Source organism: Stenella coeruleoalba (assembly GCF_951394435.1).
Source record: "Stenella coeruleoalba genome assembly, chromosome: 17".
In the NCBI taxonomy this organism is placed as follows: domain Eukaryota; kingdom Metazoa; phylum Chordata; class Mammalia; order Artiodactyla; family Delphinidae; genus Stenella; species Stenella coeruleoalba.
In genome coordinates this window covers 24,284,163-24,302,684 of record NC_137163.1, presented here as the reverse complement: position 1 = coordinate 24,302,684, position 18,522 = coordinate 24,284,163, and the positions used below count along the sequence as shown (strand labels likewise).

Sequence of the window (18,522 nt, the reverse complement as noted above, 5' to 3'; positions counted from 1 at the left end):
AAAGTCAGAAGTGACGAAAAGCATCCCCAGGAAAGCTCTGAAAATATAAACAGGGCCTAGACTTACCTTTGTAACTGAGATGGGGCTCAACTTTTTATTTAGATATTGAAGGATGATGATCAGTGAGAATTATATGGATATAAATGTTATGAATTATGCAAATATAAGATGTTTTAATTACCTTAACATCATAACTCCTGATACAAAATAATGTTAAATCCAAAACTGGAAATACTAAAATCATGTACTTATAATACTTGCAGTTTTAAAAAATATGAGATCAACTGTGATAACCTGACAGATATGCTAATCCTTCAAATGTGATACTCTAAATTTAACAAATTAAAAATACATTATAAATCTCTGTCTTATTGACACAAATCAGTATAAGTTTTTAAATTATTCAATGATATGATCCAGTAATATTATGTTACATGGTATACTCCAAACCAAGTAGAATTCTGTGTAATACAGTAAGGTTGGTTAATTTGGGTCCCACATTAATGGAAAAATGTTATCTGACAAAGATTTGATTCTGAATAAATAAGATGCTTTTCAAGCTTCTCTAAAATTACAATGGCAACACAGGCTATGTCAACCACTGAATAAAGAATATGTTTTTAACATCACAACAAAAACTGCCAAATTATTCTAAATAAAACCATTTTCTTAATGTGTAGGTTATTATTATGGGCTGAATCATGTCCCCCTAAAATTTATACGTTGAAGTCCTAACTCCCTAGTACCTCAGAATGTGACTGTATTTGGAGAAAGTCTTTTAATGAGGTAATTAAGGTAAAATGAGATTATATGGGTGGACCCTAACCCAACATGACTTGTGTCCTTATAAGAGATTAGGAAACAAACACACACAGAGGGAAGACTATGTGAAGACACAGGAAAAGGGCAGCCATCTATTAGCCAATGACTAAAACCACAGAAGACAACCCTGTTGACACCTTGATCTCAGACTTCTAGACTTTAGAACTATGAGGAAATAAATTTCTGTTATTTAAGCCACTCAGTCTGTTACACTGTTATGGCAGCCCTAGAAAACTAATATAGTCATAGTAAAGTTGTGTAGGTCATAATAAAGCAGAGTGACCTCATGTAAAATGTTTAATATTTTATATCTGTCAAAATAGAATCTGTTTTCCTCTCAAGTTTTTACACTAGCATGAATAGATTAATTCAATGAAGGAACTCTTTAATCAGGGAAAGATCATGTTATATTTATAAAATTCAATCATCAGAGCATAATTTTGCTGAAATTATATATATATTTATATGTTTACTATAATGTTTACAGGAGTTCTTTTTTTTTTTAAGAAAAGGTTGGGAGATGAGAGGGGTCAACAATATAATTGAAAAATTATATAGATATGTCTATTTGGATTTCAGAATAGTGATCCAATCACAAGTCAGAAGATTCATTCTTTTAAATTTTTAATAGTCAATATTATAATCTTTTAGGATATAGATTATTTGATCAGTAATACTAATTATCCTAAGGAAAAAAAAACTTGACTGACCAATCATTAATTTACATTAATTTGACATAGCCATTTTTCTGAAGGACCTGTAAGTGTAGGTATATAGGTGTAGGTAGTATGTGTAAGCAAATGTCTTAGGCTGCAATACGGTATCAATTCAAGTATGTTTACAGCACCTTTGCCTTTCGGAATCTAGCAGGACAGAATCCACAGGCCCTTCAAAGTATAGGACGACTAAACTTACTAAGTTATAGGTCATAGGTTCATATCACAGTAGTATGCATATATATGAATCAAAAAAGGTCCATCTTACACATTCCATTCATACTGATAGAGCATTAAGGAAATAGAAAATTAACTTGAAAATAGGCTGAAAGGTTAAAAGGGGCAAACATTCTGAAACACTCAATGTCCAACAATTGACTACTGTAATAAAATTAAACATTAATATGGAAAGTAAAATGCAGAATCTCAACTATTCTTTTAGACAATTTTTTTTTAAGTAGAAAAATATTTGCAGAGACCTTTCAAATGTAATTTTGATAGAGTGTCCAGGTTCAGCTTCAATCACCCATTCACAATTCAGAGAATCTTTATAGTATCCTGGCCATCCTGGTGAGAGAATCAATCCACTGGGAGCTGAAAAATGGCCACCACATGGAGCTGAAAAATAAAATCAGAGAACAAGAAAAAACACAAATTTTAGAACAAGTTGCAGAAAATATTTTTAGTACTAACTGTATTTTTTAAAATTAATTTTTGCATGTACATATTAAATGTTATTTAATATTGTTTTTGAAAGTAAAATTTCATCCAGTCATTCTATTATTGAATGATTATTTTCCCTAAAAAAAGTAATTTACTTTTTGAAATATGGCTTAGTTACATACTCAGCATGTCAGATAAACTCAAGTCTCCCAATTATATCCCTTAAATACGTTCTTGTGTCTCCATCATTTTCAAAACTTGAAAAAAATATAAGCTGTTAGTTTTACTGTCTTTTATTTTCTGATTTATGTATCAAATACTGTTAATTCATGCTATACAGTGTCTAAAACTTCGATCTTCCTTTTACCAGAGTCCCTATTACAATTTTAGGCCTTCATTCATTCAGTCTCTTCCCTGATTTCCCATCTGCTAATTTCTCTCTTGCTTCAATCCAGCTGTCAGAATAATGTCCTTCAATTTACAGTTTCATCATACCATTTGCTTTCCTAGACAGGTACCTTGATCTCTTCTCCCTTTAACATCAGATTCAACTCAGCTTATCATTTCAAGAATTTAATCTTCTGCTTTCCCCTAAACTCATAAACAATTGAAACCATAATCATAGCATTTTAATCCCAGTAGGTACTGATAAGGTAATTTAGTGTAAGCACCTCATTTTGAAGAGAAATAAACCAAGTTGAAAGAACAACTTGTTAAAGTTCACAAGACCTGAAAGCCTCAAAAGCACTTTCAAGTCAGTTTTTACAAAATAGGACCTCAAAACCAGTCCTCTCCCATTATTTCCAATATTGGTAAATGAAACCACCATCCATGGATTTGCATAGCCCAGAATGTTAGAAGTAGTCATCTTTCATATTTCCATTATCCTTACTATTTATTCCCATATCCAATCCATCCTCAAGCCCAGTCTTGTTTCTCTATCTCTATAGCTACCAGATTAAATTACCATAATTTCATCTCTGGTATAAACCCTCCTAACTGACCCTCTTAATTGGTCTCTCCTCATCCATGCTAACTATCCTCCACACTATGGCCAGAGTAATTATTTAAACCTCAAACACTTTTAAATGGCATTTTTCTGTGTTGACCAACAGGCCCTGAATGACCCTAGCTATTGCCTTACACTCTAGCCTACACTCCAAACTTCTCCCCTTCACTCCGCAGCCCAGCTACATTAGCCTGTTCTATACCTTCAGGAGGTATACAAAGTGGAGGGTGGGGGGTGGGGAATGAAGCAAAGAGTATTTGAATTATTGAAAATTATTTGGAAAGAAAAATAGTCAAATGTATACTATATCGGCTTTTCAACACATTAGATAGAGACCCTTCTCAATGACTTACTATGCTATATTTTTATTTTCTTTAATTCTTTCCATTTAAACTCTATCTCATGTGTTTATATTTTTGTCATTGTTGTTTAATTGTTTATTTCAGTTTTACCTTACAGAATTTCTAAAACCTATTGTTCTAGACACTATTTTTACACTTTTTCATTCTTTAAGTAATTTGATATAGCCCAAATAAAATAAGAAATATTTAATAAATTGGCCTAGGAATCAAGCATTACTACAAAATGTCCATTTGAGAAAAATATTTTCTGTGAAATTGCCAAAATTTGTTATTTGTATGAGAAAGAGCTTTCATATAAAACTAAATTTTCTTCCTTAGTAGAATTTGATTTTGTTTCTTAAAAAGCTTTCAAAGGAGACCATTTTGATGAGGATTATTTACTCTTCCTTGCTATGATGACTCATAATTAGGTTTCCTGTAGGGTTATTATGTATTTCAAAAATAAAATTATGTGCATAACAGTCATTTAAACTACCATATTTTAAAAGACAGAGTAAAGTATTTTGGTGAGTGAAGGTCCTGTAAATATAGAAAAATCCCAATATGTTATCAACTCAAATTGTTCTAGGAAAGTATCTGTGCACTTCAGTCTAATCATGATTGAAAGAGGTAATCAGTCATAAAATTAGCAATTGAGTAATGGGCCATTAAAGATTAAAAAGTAGAGTACCCAGAAGCATTTCAGCTGGTCCCTCAGTCCAACATGTTAGAGAGGCAGAGTTAGGAAGGAGCTTTAAAGGAAAGGAGTAGCATAAAGATGTGGTGACTGTTTGTTTCCTGAAAGGACTTTCCCAAATAGTGACCCTGCTACAAAGTGAGTCTTCTCCTAATTAACATACTACATTTTGAACTGGCTTCTTTCTCTGACACATAGGGTTGGAACTTTACAAAATTATTATCTCAAAAGTATGGAGACAGCCTCCCCAAGAGAGTGTGAAACCTAAGCGAAGAAACAGATGCTAAGTGCAGATCAGTCGAGAAAAGCCTCATGATCACAGTGACTAGCAGCCACATGGCAGGAGGATGTTCATAGAAAAGCCAAGGTGGAGCAACAGCAACAGAACATGGAGGGGACAAAGTGCAGGACAAAATAAGGGGACACCAAGTGTAAAGAAAACGTTCAAGAGAAAAAGGAAAAAGAGAAAGCTTTGGAAAGCTAAAATAACTAATGGTAATAAAAATAACAAAGATTTGAATTTGTAAAGAGAAACTTAACTATAACATGAATAACAATACAAACAGAAAGGCAATAAAGTTAATTGCCCAAACCTTACAATTTTGCCACATCCATGTACTGCTTATATAATTAATGATTTTCTTTAAATAGACTTACTTTTATTTTAACTTAAATGATTTCTTTAAACTTGCCCTAAGCAAAAATATCTGTAAAATCATTGCTTTTATGTATTAGTTATATTTTTCTATAATGCCTAAAAATATGTACCTATTGAAATTTAATAAATGCTTATATATATAAAACACCTAAAAGCTTGTGTACCTCCAAGTATAAACATTCTGTAGTTTAAGAAAGACTTCTGTAAAAGACAGTATCTTTGACTGAACAAAGGAAACTTGGAACATATGGAAAACAGAATGGAGATCAAGATACAGGGATTTATTTTCAAGTCCTATTCACTCATTCATCATTTACTCATTCATATTTCAGTCATTCAGCAAACAATTGTGTGTCAAGTGTGCGCCCACGTGGTATTTGTACTACTTCTAACATTTATCAAATGTTTCCTAGGTGCCAGGCACTATGTAAGAAGTCCTTTGTATTATTTTATGTAATACTCAAAATAATCCAACCACATATGTAGGTAAGAACATTGATGTGTAGAAAATTTAAATAATTTGCACATCAGCTAGCAAGGATTTGAACAGAGGTAATTTGACTCTAGAAACTTCTTTACAAATGCAATTAAGGTATTCTTTTTCCTTTTACCACACTGCCCATGTGCAAAACACAGAAACATAATCATAAAAGGTAATAATGTCATAAATTATATAAGAAAGATATGTCCATGGGACAAGGGGTCTGGAAGAGGACAGGAATTAAGGCTTCACAGAAGAGATTCTATTTAATTTGAGTCTTCAAGGATGAGTCAGAATTCACCAGGAGAAAAAGAGAGAGAGGATATTGTAAACGGAAGAAACAGCATGTGCTTAAGAGCAGAATGCTGAATTAGCATGTTTTTGAGTAATGCCAGTTACCTTTTTTAGGGAACCAAGAAGTGATGAGAGATGAAGGAAGAAGAGTAGAAAAGGACCTAATGGGACTTCCCTGGTGGTCTAGTTGTCAAGAAACCATACTTCCGCTGCGGGGGGCATGGGTTCAATCCCTGGTCAGGGAATTAGGATCCCACATGCCATGTAGTGTGGGCCAAAAAAAAAAAAAAAAAAGGACCTGATATGCTATATTAAGGAAAGTGAACCATAGAAAAATGAAAAATTGTAGACAAGGGGTGGGATAGGGAGGGTGGAAGGGAGACGCAAGAGGGAGGGGATATGGGGATATATGTATACGTATAGCTGATTCACTTTGTGATACAGCAGAAACTAACACACCATTGTAAAGCAATTATACTCCAATAAAGATGTTAAAAAAAATTGTAGACAAAGGCTACATAAACATATATAGACAAATAATACAATTTTCATTTAAATGAAAGTTACAGGTACAATGAACTAGAAGCAGAGTACCTGGAGTTGATGCAATCAATTAGGAGACTGTCACAATTATCTAGGAAGGTATAATCAGATTCTGATATATGGTGGTAACAGGAAAGGGCTAAATACGGAGATATTTAGGAGACAGACTCAAAAGCATTTATTGATTACATGCAATGAGAGAGCAAGATGAAGGAGTCTAAACTGGTCACTGGGCCCCTGGCATGTACAACATTATGGAAGACAATTCCATTCACCAAAATAGGAAACACAAAACAGGAAGGAATTTTATATGGAAAGTTAATAAGATTCAATATTGAGGCTAAAAGGTCTGTGAAATATCACAAGAAACAACAGAAAATAGAATCTGGAGCTTTTAGTTATACTACGTGTCATTTTCAACATAGGCTGATGTTAAGACTTCAATATAAGTGAAAGATTAAGGTGAATACTTAGAGAAGAAAATAAAAGAGGTTTAAGATGTAACCTTTGAAAAAATATTTTAATTTAATACAATTTAAGTAGGTACTGACCATTATGCATTATAATACAACAATGGGGCAAGGCTGGGATGGACTATTTCTGTTTGGGTCTTCCTCTCTCCTAACTGTGTGTGAATTCAGATGATTGTAGCTGGTAAAATAAATAAATACCTAAAGTTTAGTAGCTTAACACAGTAGTTTATTTTTCACTTGACCAAAATGGCCTTCATCTTGACTAAACTTTAAACAGGCTTCTTTAAGACTCTCAACCCGTCACCCAACTTCCTCCATTACTTTACCACTAGCTCATCTCAGCCCTTACAAACCTTCCCTCAGTGCATTTGAATTCAATCACTCCTCCTTATTGCAATAGTCTTGAAAAAAGTCTTCCTTGCCTGTTTAACTCTGGTGAAATTTTTCTTTGATACACTCATGTAACAGTACAATGAAGCGTGCCTATCAGCAAAACAGTGATGCTCCTTCTAGTCTCTTAAGACCCAGGATGACAAAGCCTCAGCCATTTTCAGCAGGCGATTTTCTAGGTTTCCATGGAAGTCATTTCCATTTTAGCTGGCAGGAAAGGAAACAGAGAATAGAGGACTACTCTGTATATGCTTTTTATGGACCACAGCTTGGACGTTATTTACATTACTTCCACTTACTCACTTGGCCATACCTAACTTCAAAGGAGGCTGTGAAATGAAGTCCCTCAGCTGGAGAGCTATTTCCTACCTACAACTCTGTATAATGAATGGGGTAAGAGCTTAAAGGTAAACAGCTGGGCATTTCTGCTATGCCAACTAAGACAGTCATAATGCTTTCCAGTTTAAAGTATGATTTTATATACATTACTTAACTTAATTACTTTAATAAGCTTGTAGCATAAAAATGCTTGTTTCTTTTTTATGCCAGTTTTGCAGGTAAGGAAAAAAATTATCAAACATATGACTTGATGAGAAACACAGATCTGTGTAGTAGCAGAGGTGAGATTCAAATTCAAATCTTCAAATTCCAAGTTAGAAACGACTTCCATGATAGATGTATTGGATTAATTTTCCAAGAGAGATATTTATTTAAGCATATCTATTCTCCTTAAAATAGGTTTAATGATGACAAATGGATAGTTAGGGGGATAGAATATTCAACCCAAAGTTTTTAATGTAAATTTGAGATTCTAACCACACAATTTTAAGTGCTTCCCTGACATTAATTTATTTATTATTCATATATTTATTAATTCAAAAAATTATTTAGCTTTTGATGTATATAAGATACTATGCCAGGTGATAAAATTTTTAAAAAAAACCTATATGACATTATATCTGTCCTCAGGAGACCCACAGTTTCTACAAGGAAGACAGGCACAGCTAACATGAAGAATAAATATATGCTTGAGCCAGATAGGCTGGAAATGTAGGGAAGAGACAGGTGACATCCCAAGGGCATTAAGAAAGAGTTCTTGAAGGAGATTTTGTCAGAGGTGAGTTTGATTTAAAAAAAAAAAAATGAATAGAAGATAGGGGTAGAGGGACAGAAAGAGCAGAGAAAGAATAAAGTGAGAAATACTGAAACCAAGCAGTATGCTGTGGTGCCCTCCCCGGTACAAAAGCTTCTCCATATACCCAATTCCTTGTTTGTAGGAAAATAGCTTCAGCCTCCTAGACTTTCCCTGAGTTCCAAAGGGCAGATTCAAAGAGTTATTAGTCTGGGAAGTGAGGAGATGGAGACACAAGGGAAAAGCAGTCAAGAAACAATAGTGCAGCAGTAAAGCATGGTCCTGGTTCCTCTCCAAGTGGTATACATAACAATGCATCTTTGAGTTCTTCTACTGGAACTAAGGCCTCCTCCCAGGTGCAGGATGGTAACCAGGCTGAGCACAAGATTCCTGGAATACCATCCTGTTACCTCACCACCAACCAATCAGAAGAAAGTCACACACCCTGCAGCTCTCACTCCAAATTTTGCCTTTAAAAACTCTTCCCTGAAAACCATCAGGTAGTTGGGGGGTCTTTTGAGCATGAGCTGCCCATTCTCCTTGCTTGGCCTTACAATAAACCTTTCTCTGCTCCAAACTCTGACTTTCGGTTTGTTTGGCCTCGCTGTGCATCGGGCACACAAACTTAGGTTTGACAACAATACTAATGTATGAGGGAAAATCAAGTAGTTTTTTGTTTCTGAAGCATATAGTTAGTGGAAAATGAGGAGAGGAACTTTTGGTTTCATGCAGTGGTTACTTTCAAACATTTGCGGATACCTAGAGGTGAGTTTAGATTAAAAACTTGTTAAAATACAGATTCCCAGAACACACTTCTAGTAATTATAAGGTAGGACCCAGAGGGCATTGTTAACAAAACCCTCACTCCACTCCAATCCCTCAGGTCATTTTATAGCTCTTGGACCACAGACCAAGCTGACAAAATCTAAGAGGATATGGCTAGTCTGTAGCTCCAAGATGCTCCTGGATAATCACTCAGGTTCCTGGGATAAAGAGGTAATTTCCATCTGTTAGTGAAATACAGATTGTTGCCTCTAACTTCTCCCCATTTTAAATAATGAAAACAAAGCATAAATGGTAAAGTAGAAATAGTTCATTTATCCCGTTTCATTTTTCTAAGGCCTGAAGAAAGTCTGTTATAAATAATTTTCATTGGAGTGATGACTCATTTCTGTGTTACTTTGAGTAGAATTGAAACCATGCACCTCAGATTGGGACTTGAACCCACATGCTGGGACTCAAACCCAGCCAAAAGCCTGATTGGGGCTTGAACCCACACATCCAAGACTCAAAGCTGGCCAAAACCCTGATTGGGACTTGCACTCACGTAGCTGGGACTTGAACCCGGCCAAAACCCACAGTCTTCCAACTGAGATCACACACCTGGTTTCAGGACTTAATGAAGCTCAGGTTCTTGATGTCTCATCATAGAAAGAATTTAGTGCGAGACAAAGTGATAGGTAAGAAGTGGATTTATTTAGAGAGAAACACACTCCACAGACAGAGTGTGGGTCATCTCAGAATGAGAAAGGCACCAGGGTATGGGGTTGTCAGTTTTTATAGGGGTGGGTAATTTCATAAGCTAATGAGTGGGAGGAGTATTCCAGCTATTTCAGGAAGGGGAGGAGATTTCCAGGAATTGGGCCACCGCCCACTTTTTGATCCTTATGGTTGGCCTTGGAACTGTCATGGTGCCTGTGGGTGTGTCATTTAGCTTGCTGATGTGTTACAGTGAGTGTATACTGAGGCTCAATGTCTAGTGGAAGTTGAGTTGTCCGCCATCTTGTACCCATTTGGTCCTAATCAGTTTATGTCATGTCCTCGGGCTATGTCATTCTTTCAAAGGTTGTGCCCTGCCCCCTTCCCTCCTGCTTCAGAATGGACGAATTCAAAATACCCAGTATGCTCTAAGATATGTATGAAGAGTCAGAAGTGTTTCAGACTGTATTCAGCAAAAATTCTTTTGAATAAAAATGCTTCAGAATTTTGGTGCTCTTTCATCTGAGAAGTGGCACTTAGGTGCTCAGAAGGGAATTGAGGACCAGAAGAAGAGCTAGGTTTTGATCTTGGGGATTATGAACAATGAATGTTCCATTTCTTTCTTTTTTTTTTTTTTTAATTTTTAAACTTGCTTTATGGTTGGTTATAGGTGTGGTAAGTAATCACCTGCTCTGTCTAACCTCAACACACTGGATGATGTTTCAAAGAAAATTATGGGAAACAAGTTGCCTCTCTCTCTTGGATAAAAAGAGAAAGTCAGAAACATAGGGATTAAAGTGCCAGAAATGCAGACAAGCAATCACAGCTCTGAACCTCTTTCCATTTCTATAACCCCTTCTACCCTTCCCCTACCCAGCTCCACAGAAATTAGGAACAAAACCCTGCAGAGTGCTATTAGTTTTCCCTATGGTAGTCCTCTAGGAATTTAATGCTACCTTAATATGCAACTAAAAGAGAAGTCTATTATTAGACATGAATAGGTATATGTGTGTGAACACACATTCTCTCTATGAGAACCACAATATATTCTGATCTATGCATCAGACTGTTACTCTAATTGCTCCCTCAAATGAACTCCCTCCAGAGAGTGCAACGTCTGTGAATGAGAAGGATTTCCTTCCCTTTGAGGCTGAGATTCAAGAGAAAAGTCCTTATCCTCAAAGGGGAAGTTCATTGGCATGCAAGTCCAGCCTTGCTGTCAAACAGTACTCCAGGGACCCTAGTCCCATCCTATTCACTCAAGGAATTCTCTAAGATATCCCATTACAGTAAAAAGGAACTTAAGCCATAGTTATGCAAGGAGTTCTCTACTGAGGGCAAGGAAGTTCTTGCTTGAGTAGGCATTTTATGGAATATTCTGAAATCAGTGGAATGAAAACAGAAATTGGTTTCTTTCTTTCTCTCTTTCTCTTTCTTTCTTTTCTTTTCTTTCTTTCTCTTTCTTTCCTTCCTTCCTTCCTCCCTCCCTCCCTTCTTTCTTAATTACTGCCTTCAAACATGCACTGACAAATCTCCCTCTCCTTAAAGAAGTATTGGGCACATCCTTGAAAATTCTCATCACTTACAGTATTAAAAAACTTGGTCCAATCCAATTTAAAATTCTGTCTTATTTCCTAATCCTACCCACCCAAGGTGCATCTTTGAGCACCTTGGAGGATGGGGAGGGGGGTGCTGATGGAGGACCAGCACTTGCTGATTCATTCCTCCATTCGCTTCAGCAGTTGGAGCAGAGAAGATGCTGTATCCTTTCTCAGCATGTCCCCTTCCTCTTCCCTTTAGGTCCTTTTTCCTGTGGGGTGTTAGGGCTAAAATGAGGAAAAGTGTGCTGTCACAGTCCTCTCCTGACTGTTGCTGTTTCCTCACTAACTCTAACTGGTCCCTGAGATCTTCTATTTGTCAGATATGGAAAATGTTTTGCTCTTTCCATAAGGATAATAAATGAGTTCTTTGTAAAGGCCAAGAATTAGAAGGGTGGCTTCTCACTTCTATTAGGAAATTTCCTGATAGAAGAGAGATCAACCTTTTCCAGTTACCTCCCTGCTTTCACCCCTGACAGTACATCCTATGGTGTCTGGTTGTTGAGTTTCTTTTACCTAGTGGCTAAGCCAGGGTACCTTCTTTGGTATTCATTTGATGCAGAGGAAGCTCACATCATTGACTTGCTAAATGATTTCAACTAGCCAGCTTTCCCTCTCTTTAATCTGCCAGTTTTGATCAATTTTCTTTCTCTTGTTCATTCAGCATAGAAGGCAGATCAGCAAGTACACTGTATAATCAGATATCTACCTGGCGATTCTAGTTCCTCTTTTTCACAGGCAAACTACATTCCCTTATGAGGGATTCTTTTAGAGTCCTTCTCCTTAACTTGGCTTGAAAAGGAGACTAACATCCTCCTTCCTATGGGGAGATAAAGGAAAAGATGAACAACTTTTGACTCCAACAGTTTAGGTAGGTAGGTAGGTAGGTAGATAGATAGATATAGATCTCAATTTCCCTCACTTTTCTTTTGCTGCTTATATAAACTGGGAGTGGGATATCTGAGGTTATGATTGAGAGAAATGAGTCAGTTAGAACCCACTTAATAAGCCATAAAGGAGGTATCTGGACCTCAATTTTTTATGGACAGGGATACTGCAACAGTTTTCTCCTTAGCTGGTATGGTATAAGTTGTCATTCCCAAAGTAACAGGAAATTTTGCCTGTATACCTTGTTAGTCATGCATTTTGCTTTCACTGTTTTTCTTCTCAGGGAAGCTACAATGATAACAATATTAGAAATTATTATAAATCTTCACAAGGAAGGAAAAACTTTCTTTCAGTTAGTCTTAACTCAGCATCTTAATTAAATCAACCACTTTGAGCCAATAGCATTCACCCAAGTCTTCCAATGTATTTTATTAAATATAACCCTCTTTATCTATAAAGCAGTTCAATGAATGTATTACATCCTAATTATATTCAAGAACACGACCATGTAATCCAGAAGGCCAACATTCTATTTCCATTTTTATTGAGGGGATTGCTTTAGATCAAAGAGGGCATTGCTAGCTACAGTGAAGAGGGCATGGGAGACAAGGAGCCAGGTAAAAAGGAGGAGAGAAGCAGATAGTATATACGTATCAGGGCCTTCTGAGTCCCATAAGAGAAATAACTATGAAGAAACTAAGTGGTGGGCATGGGTAAACTGAATAACAAACCGTTTCTACAGAACTGAATAGGAGAAAGGGCAGAAGCAATGAGACCAGTTACAAGACTGTTGCAGTAATCTAGGCCAGAGATGATGGTTGCTGGGACAAGGATGTCAGCAGTTAAGGAAGTGAGAAGTAGATGGGTTTTGAATATAGGTATTCAAGGTAGAGCTAACAGATTTTTCTGATGGATTGTGTATGGTTGTGATAGAAAGAAAGGAGTCAGGAATTACTCCCAAGAGTTTTCACCTGAATTACTGGAAGAATGGAGTGCTATTAATGATGATAGAGAAAGTCTGTGACAGTATCAGGTTTGGAGTGACTGGGGGGATCTGATCAGTTTTGGACAGGCTAAGTTTGAGATGCCTATTAAACATCTAAGTGGAGATATTGAGGAGGAAGTTGAATAGATGAGTCTGGACTTCAGGACAGAGAAGTAGAAGAATGTAAATTTGAGAGCCATCAACACATAGGTGTTATTTAAAGCTGGAAACTGGATGAAAAGTATGAATAGAGTGAGTGGAAATAAAGAAAATATTCAAGACCTAGCTCTGGAACACATACAAACAGAGATCATAGAAATGAAGAGAAACCAGGAAGAGAGACTAAAATGATCCTGAGTAGTATATTTATTAAAATGAAATTTAATAAAATATACAACTTTTAGATTCGCCCAACATTTTTCATGAACAGTTAAATAATTTTATAACTTTATTAAGGAACATTTGATTTTAAAATGTAGATGGCATGTATTTCAGATTTTATAAAGAAATAATGAATACATTTTAACCCAACTCTCATTTTTTTTTTTCCCACTCTCATTTTTGGTCTGCAAATAAATCCTTCTCATCCTTCAGTCTACATGAGTATAATTAGGTAGCATTTTTTTTATAATGACATTCACCAGTGAATAATAAATCCTCATATCCAGGAACAGTTTCCTTATATGACTGCAACAGAGACAGAAAATAATGTATGTCCAATTGTCCTGCTTTTTAAAACAGAAAACTCTAGATAACAGTGCTCACTGCTTGTGAGATAGCCTGTTTTATTCAGCTCATGTAATTTATTTCTGTTACCGTCTAGCTCTTATAAGCATCTGAGGTTATGACATTGGGCATTTGGATCTATTAGTGGACTCAGATCCATCAAAACCTCCATTTTATGGCAGTTGGCTTCACCAAACTAGAGGACATAAGTATCCAGATGAATTTGAGCTGAGTGCACGTGCTGGAACAATATGTTCTGGATATGCAGTAAACTCACAGCTATATTTAAAAACAAGATAGCTAGGAAAAGGTACAAACAAAAGATAGGACCAGAAGCACTTGTAAAAAGTTCATGACAGAGCAGACTTAAAGCCAATTTACCATCTAACCATAGACTCGTTCCCCACTACAAAGGGTCTCGTGCATCTGATAAAGTGAATCAAAGCTGAGAAAAATAAGTTAATGATGGTTGTACTCAAGAAAGAAGGTCTCAGACAAAATAGACTTTAAACAATAAATGGTAAAAAGAGACAATGAAGACAGAAGGCCAAATAATGATGCTCAGATCACTTGAGGTATGGACAATAAGGCAGGTATGTCTCAATCCTTTGGAGCTAGCCCTTGGACAGGAAGAAAATAGGTGGGCAGAGACCAGTAGGTTTCCTAAAGCCACTAAGGAAACCTCTCTGAGTGGGTCAAATATTATATCTTAAATGTTGCCTTCTATGTAGCAGTATTAGTCACAAGGAATAGTCCAGTGACTAGAAATCCTATGGGATTTTACTGTGTGAGAAAAAGATTCCAGGATTTGTGGGTAAGGGCTGACTCCAGTTTGCATTGCTTGGTGCAGTAAAGAAAATCTAGTATCCCACTAGTCCTTTGAGAAAAATGAGTAAATGCACCATCTTACCTGTGTTTCAGGAGACACACACACACACACACACACACACACACACACACACACACACACAGGTGAAGTGAGAAATAAATCCAAATGTACTTAAGGTTGTCCCTTCCCTCCCTATTCCAAATTTCCTAGAACCAAGGCTGATAGAAGCAACTTTGAAGGATACATGTGGGTGAACCTGGCAATGCCCTCAGAGGTCCCTGAAAGGAATTCTGATCACATAAAAAGAAGGAAAATGAGTGAAGAAAGAAGGGATTCCAAGGGGAAAGATTCTTATAAGAAAATTGCACTTCCCGAGGGCTGAATTTACGGAGGACACTCACAAGGTGCCCAATAAGGCGCTTGGGCTGTGTGAAGAATGAATGTGAGGGGACTACAGCAGAAGAGAAGGAGAGTGTTTATGCAGTTGCTATGAGTGAGAAGCTTTGGTGGAGAGAGAGGAAGAAGATTTTTAGGAAGATTTCTAGGTAGAAAATCATGAAAATCCCTGTGTCAGCCCATTAAAGGAGACCTATGATAACCATTCACACTATTCTTCATGGTTTTAGGATGTCTTTGAAGTCACTATGCAGAGATTGGCCCTAGATAGAGCCAGTTATATTCAGGCTACTGTCTAGGTGTGGGTGAAAGAGTCATTTATTGTTACTAAATTGAGTTACTAAATTGAATTCAAAGTGAACGGTTTCAATGCTAATTATAAAAATTAATGTATTTTGTTTTCAATTAGCAAAACTGAAAGATCACAAGACTTTATAAAGCATCAAATCTTTCTTCCTCATGAGGAAATTCGATCACCCCATTCTAAAGAAAAAGGTTCAAATTTTCACAAAGATAGCCTAAATCTATCCTTAGCTAATGTATCAGTGTTGAACTTCAGGTCAATGAATAAAATGTATAACCCAATTCTGTTAACAATTGTATTTAAGCTATCCAAAATAAATCTAAGTTCAGCTATGGGATCACAGAACTGAAACATATGTGATTTCATTTCTCCCTTTTGGTTTGAAGAATTCTTATTCAAGGCCTATGGCTGACAAAAAGTTTCTTTTCACTTTTCTCAAAGATTTTCCACAGTTTTAGGGTTGAAGACTGGTTGATGTGGGTGGACCACTAATTTGCCAATATGCCTAAACTTCTACCCTACTGTGACAGAGAGGAGTTGTGGGGAGAAGGCAATCTTTAAGTAAGTTGAAGCCCTGGGTTTTCTTATCAAAACATTTTATAGTGACTTCCTTTGCTCTATAAATTCTGATTAAAACAAATTCTTTCTGTTTTCTAATTTTAACACACAGCAATCCATGCATATTAGCAATTTTTAACAATACATTTGATTTTGGAGTTTTTTGTGTGAAGAAAATAAAAGTAGAAAGTTATTTGTATTAATGAGAATACATAAACATGTACATACTTCACTATATAAAGTGTTTAATACGATGATAATGAAAAAGTTTTAGCTAAAATATTAAGCATATATTGGAAGCTGTGAGAAAGCCCCAAAAGAAAAACTATAATAAATAATAAGCAAAACTTTTCTGTCAAAATATGGAAGGTCTAAAGAACAAAGATTATAGGCAGAGAGAGCTTCCAGACATAATTCTTTGTGTAAGTTGGAGTGGCTGTGTGGCAGCTTGGGGAATGGGGGAGGAAGTGGTGTGATTAAAAAAAAAAAAGAAGGAAAAAAAAGAAAACAGGAAGAGAAAAACAAGCTTTCCTCAGCTAGTCTCAGGCTCTTCTCATTAGTACCTAAGTAGAATTCAGGCAAAACTAAAGGAAATCTTTACAAACCTTAATCAGAGTCTTAGAAATGAAACCCACCAGAGTTAGTTATACAGGAGCTGAAATCAGTCTGCTTTATTGGGTGGAACCTGGATCAAAACACAGCCTGGGATGTGGCAGGTAATCTGGCAAGTGCCACTGTACGATCGCTTCCAGCCCACTACCATTCTGCCTTCCCTGGCTCCAGCCTTATCCTTGGTGATGTTCCTACCTCGTGTTGGATCCAGAAATTGGCAGGTGAGCCAGCCAACTGCATGTAATTCCACTCACATATGAAGAAAAAAATATTCTTCTCCTTTATACAGTTCTCTTTAGGATGTCTGAAAGGCCTACTGGCCTGTGCCAACTTAGTTCTGAATATTTTGTTTCACTTATTTTTAAAAGTTAAACACCATTCATTTTTCATGGTGAAAAATCTCACTGAAATTGCTCTCTCAAATAAAGCAGCAATTCATCAAATGATTCGTTGATGTCAACCTCATTATTCTCACCACCCCATGCAGCTAGGCACCAAGCAGCTCCTAAACCAACACCCAAGTTAGGCAAGTGAGAATCCAATGAGATTCAATTATCTGGAGGTAGTCTCTGCCTGTCCACTGAAACTGTAAACAACTCCCAGTGCAGGGGAGGGAGAGGCTCAGGTCATGTCACTTCCAAGCTAACGTGGCTTCCTGTTGCCATAGGATAATTTCTAATCTGCTTAGCACTCTTTACAAAGCATTTCATTCTTCAGAGGTCTCTGTGTTCATCAAACCCTGTCCCTCTATCCTTCACTCCAGTCACATTGAACCAGTACTATGTCTTCTGCCTGAAACAAACTTTTATCTCCTACTTTTCCTTCAAATACTAATGTAGGCTTTCCTGACTGATTCCCCAAGTCTAGGTCAGGAACTATGGTTAAAAGAACAAATGAGCTCCAGGGCAAATTATGATGGAAAAAATTTAACACTACTTCCATTCTTCTCTTTTTATTTTAGTCCTGTATTGTGCAACTCCATTATGTTTTTTTAGACATAATAGCATAGTCATAGCCATTGTCAGGGTAACCCCTACTAAGCCCATAATATTTGAGGTTTGGAAAAGAACAGTGAAGTCATCTAGTTCAGCCCCCTGATGTTACAAATGAGAAGGTGATTAGAAGAGGAGGGAGATGCTAATTGAAGGGACTAAGAGGAAAACTTAATTGCATGGTCTGGATTACTTCATCATGAGATATTATGAAAATGTTCAATTCAATGAAACTCAACATTTATAAGTAATAGCTGTATTATTCAATTGTCTGTTATATATTAAATATTCCCAATTTACCAGCTAGAAATTGAGAAAACAAATGTTTTGGAAAGTATATATTAAATATTCTCAATTCACCAGCTAGAAATTGAGAAAACAAAGGTTCTAATGTCAGTTTGGGCACAGCTAACAAGAATAATTGGGAAAGCAAGAAAAAGAAGAAACCACTTAAAATTGTCACCTAATCACTACATGGTGACCTACTAAAGGGTGTTTAATGGCCCTAGTTCATCTGTCTTAGTAAAAGTCCTTTTATATATTTTTAAATAAAATGGATGTGTAACCTTAGAGTAGGAGAAAAATAGAATTCAGAATGTTACTTCCTACTGTGACAATCCTAAATAAACCCCCCTCAACGCTCTTATAGATTCTATATTGAAACGCTATATACTTGATATGTTTTAGCTTTAAGATGATCATCCTTCCTTCTTACCAATATAATTTGTGACTTTATGCGGCTATATATATTCAAAGATATATAGGTACTGCCAAACATTGTGTATGTATATATAGATACATAAAACACACATATATTTTGTCCTGAACTTTCTTGACTGCATTTCATTGGGCAAATCAAAATTGAAAAAAAAAATGTTTAGTGAATTATGCCTACCAAAATTATACATTTTAAATAATGGGTGCTTTAGCATAAAT

At 36.2% G+C, this 18,522-nt stretch overlaps 1 protein-coding gene across 3 annotated transcripts in view; it reads right to left on the bottom strand.

Moving 5' to 3' along the window:
- Positions 1-18,522, bottom strand: part of CSMD3 (CUB and Sushi multiple domains 3) — a gene marked incomplete at its 5' end in the record, with an annotated part of 1,071,061 nt that overhangs the window by 412,501 nt on the left and 640,038 nt on the right. For all 3 annotated transcript variants that reach the window (XM_079901374.1, XM_079901375.1, XM_079901376.1), the window contains one exon: positions 2,018-2,156. In XM_079901374.1, the coding sequence (XP_079757500.1) occupies positions 2,018-2,156 (139 nt within the window). The remainder of the gene's footprint in view (positions 1-2,017; positions 2,157-18,522) is intronic.